Genomic DNA, 4,104 nt, shown 5'->3' with positions numbered 1-4,104 from the left:
CATCAGCCATGCATCAGCCTCTAGAGAAGTAGCAGGTCCCCTTCCTGATAGATGTTAGTCTCACCGCTTATCATTTTACCGAATCTAAGTAGCATATGCAAGTCGTATGTGTTCCCATGAGGTGTTGGAATTTTCTTTCCAATCTGAGATACTGTGGACTTCTACTTCCTCAGTGAAAGCCTCCAACAGACAGACCAGAGTGCACTTTCTACTTTTCATCTGCCCATTACTTCATGGATATGCAAGTGATGTGCGTTTCTTTAAACATATCAAGTGTTTTGAACAGTTTAGCAAAGAATCTACTTCCCAACTTAGCGTGTTGATCAATATGCACGGTAAAGTAAAACAATCATCTGTACTAATGATTCGGAAACCATTAGGTGATCAGAAGACATAACACCTTCCTAATGCGCTGACACCTCATTCCCTACAGATATTTTCCGCCCTTCCTGACATATCTGTCTGGTCGTTCTTCTGTTTGCGAAGTCATATCCATCGCTGTGGGTTTGTAAGAGGATGAGAGGGATTTCTCATATGCGTTGCGAATTTCGCCAATCGTATTTAGAGGGCTGAATTTGGAATATTGTATTTACAGCATCACAATCTGTTTCAATCATGACTGCTTTGCGATACGGAGAGTCTACATTATTATGCATATTTTCTTTCTATACTGCACTGTAAAATCTTACCGTTGCGGCTTCTTGCACCAATGTGCAGCTGAATTGTCTATCTCCCTCATTGTATTCTACCAAGTCACGGCCTAGTGATCTGTTCACATTATACTTCTTTACATTTTCAGACAATGTCTAAACTGCCTAACCACTCCAAAAATTAGTGGTCGGTTTGCATTGCACCTTGTGTCGGCTTTTGTTAAAATTGAGTACTTGAGAAGGCGATGACGTGTTTTCTTCCTCAACTCCCTTGCTGTGAGAGTACACTGTCCATGGCCGCATCACTAGCGTCAACATACAGCTCAACATTGTGAGGTGCTTCACTCAAAGTTGGGTAAGGCTGGAATTGAGTGGGACAAGGTATTCGTTGCAGCTCTTTATCACGCCTTGCCATGCTCCTTCAACAACTTGACATGCCTTTACGACCGCTTTTCTGTCATTTTTGCATAGTACCCGCGGTCTTCTCAAAACCTTAAATAAAATGCAGGTAGTAACTTGGCAAACTACAGAAACCACTGAGTTGCGTCTAAATGGTTGGTGTCTGTCTTGTCCTCATTTGCTTCGTCCGATCTTTTGCAACTACCATCCCATTCGACAAATCAGTGCTTTCCGAAGAAGCTGACCAAGCGCTGCAGAAAAAGGCATGACTTTGGGTTTGAGGTAAGCTTTGTGTCTCTCATTTTGTCATTCACAATTCCAAATTGGGCGTTATGCCCTCGAACATTTCTCCTAGAGTCGAGAATAAAATCGAGATATACTCTACAATGTTTGGGTTATGTGGCGAATAATGCGATTGGTATCAGGCGTCGGAAGTTGGCCGCTGAGTTAGAGTCCAGAAGGAATTGTCAGGAATTCGTAGATCCCATTTAGTGATGTGAAGGCTGTCTTCCTTTTGGCCTTTTAGTCACCTATGCTTGCCAGTATTCTGATTTAATGTGTAAGGTGTGGAACCAGTTGGACCCATGCAGGGACCTTGCGAATAAGTTATTTGGGGTAGTGGAAAGGCGTCCTTCTTCGTTACTGTGTTCAACTCTTTCTAGTCGACACACTGCCTCAGGTTAACAGTATCCTTCTCTACCAATGTGACTTCAGAGTTCTGTGATGACTTTGAGGGTTTTGAGACCTCCTTTCAAATCAATTCTCTGATTATACGGTTGCCTTCCGGTAAAGGCGGTAATATGCATCCGGGTGACTGCCAAATAAGGCTAGTTTCACCAGTATCTATGAATTGCCTCACGGTACTTCGTTGTCCAACACTGCCTGAATAGCAGTTCTTATTACATCTGATGTGGTTTGCTACAACTCGTGCATTATTCACGGGTTGTGAGTGAGTGTGGCATCAAGAAGAAGGCATAGAACATGAATGGATATTCTAATTGCCTAGATGCTGAGGCACTGCAGGTCTCAGACCGTTTGTAAAGGTTTGTGCAGTTGTTCAGTTATTCCATGATTCTTTACTACTTATTTTCGGATGTGTCTAGAAATAATGGCCTTTATTCCACATATTAAGTTTACGCCATTTGGATTTGACACGAGCCAAAATGTTCATCAATTTGTTCCGTACATCTTACTTTGATTAGTACCCAGAAAAATTTGATCAGCAATCTTCCTCATAGTCAGATCACGAATCTGGCCAATAAAACTAACACTTGAAGAAATCAGGAGGCCAGTACTGCTATTATGTAGAGGATCAAATAAAAAATGGTAAGATTAGAAAAGCAATTTGATCACATGCAGTGGTTTTACATATCAAATTAGCGTAGACATTTAATACCAAACATACCTGCTGTTGCATTAACTTTAATAAGGCGTTTGTATTTAAGATAACCGCTAACGTATCTGCTTGGAAACACTTATCGGCCAACCTTGCTGAGTTATGTAGCCTAAATAATCTTGCAAGAGTTGCATGCACATCTCCAAATTAAGTTCCTTTTCCGTATTCTTACCGAATGTCACAAGAGGGTAGCCACAATAGCACTTGTGAATAGAATTACTAGAGACGTGCATATCCATTTGAATTGGCTTAGCGGTCAGTTAGAGTCAAAAAGAGGGTAGGGGAACACCGCCCCATTGAATGTCTACGACTGATGGAATTGGATATGAGTGAGAAGGCAGGCCAATTGATACAATGAGCAGTGCCGTTGCAACTACTCCACCGCTACATCAAGGAAGGCAAAGCCAATGCGTAAATATTCGAAATAATTTTTGCATCTCTAACTAAAAGACTAGGATTTAGCATTTACGACTTGATTCATGTTGCAAGACCTCGAAAAAGGCATTTTGCTATTCCCTTTCATTGGAGGAATTCTTATCGCTTGTGAAGTTTTTCTTCTGACAGTCGTAGGGAACAGAACACAAAAATCTTAAATTGATTTAAGTTATTTCAGCTTCGAGTATATTTGCATGCACATGCCAATGCTACCGACGTCTCGCTGCTAAATTCAACAAGTAGCGGTGACACCCACTCCTCAGCCAATCACATCATTGAGCGCACGACATCGGACATCACTCTTCCTTCTGATTGGTCTGTGTTGTCGCACCAGAGTATCATGCCATCTGCGTCAATTAAACCAAAAGAAGGACACGGTATAATGAATTGTCATGCTAATCGGTAACTTGTCGAACAAACAGCCTTTCGGGAGTTTAAATGCCCATATGGACAGCTTACAAGGGGGAAAAAGAATTTTGCAAAAAAAAACAACAATTATCTGAGCATTCTTTCCCTCAACATGGATTTCGGCATGAGTTAGAAAACATTTCTGACTTGTTATTTAACCTGAAGCATGCCTCCCTCAGGAGTTGCTAATTTTTAAAACTTGAGACAGTGATTTGGAAACACACTTAAAGGAATAGAAACCAAGTTACTAAATCGTCTCTCATGTGCATGCGTAGCACATGCCGCTAGAAATAAGCGAGTTTCTGTGAGACAAAAGTGACCACTGAGATCAGAATGTTTGAAGCTGTTACAAATCCATGCATTTGGCACTATCTCATCAAATTAGATCTTATGCCATTTAGGGATTTATACCTCTCTAGCCTTAGTAAACGAGTAGGGTAGAATATGGAATCAGGCAAATAACTAATCCAAGTGGGAAATCGCAACTTGTGTACTTCTTGCAGTTTTTGTGGTAAAGTAATTAAACAAAGGGAGACATAAACAGAAAAGTAGAAACCTGGCATGTAGCGACTTAAATGGTGCAGTAACAATAGCGATGTGAGTGTCACTGAGTGATGAAGACGGCCATCAATTAACGAAGGGTATCTCATAAAAGGAAGAGAACAAAAACGCTAGATTGTTTTTTTGTTAATTTTCGGTAATTTACGCCTTTGTTCCTGCATATAGCTAACAAAATAATGATTGCTTTTATTGTAAACATCCGGCATATTTGTGCTATGTGATTGAACTGTGAAGGCTGCGAGAATATTTCTATGA

The 4,104-nt window shown here is 40.7% G+C and overlaps 1 protein-coding gene across 1 annotated transcript; it reads right to left on the bottom strand. All coding sequences in view use genetic code 11, as the record gives it.

Moving 5' to 3' along the window:
• Positions 1-912: 912 nt before the first annotated feature.
• Positions 913-2,466, bottom strand: EGR_10827 (hypothetical protein; the record flags this gene model as incomplete). The annotated part of the gene is made up of 2 exons (XM_024500076.1): positions 913-1,011; positions 2,455-2,466. 2 exons carry the CDS (start codon positions 2,464-2,466, stop codon positions 913-915), a joined length of 111 nt encoding a protein of 36 aa, XP_024345512.1.
• Positions 2,467-4,104: the final 1,638 nt, after the last annotated feature.

Source organism: Echinococcus granulosus (genome assembly GCF_000524195.1).
Source record: "Echinococcus granulosus chromosome Unknown EG_S00277, whole genome shotgun sequence".
In the NCBI taxonomy this organism is placed as follows: Eukaryota; Metazoa; Platyhelminthes; class Cestoda; order Cyclophyllidea; family Taeniidae; genus Echinococcus; species Echinococcus granulosus.
This window is presented reverse-complemented; position numbering and strand designations above follow the sequence as displayed.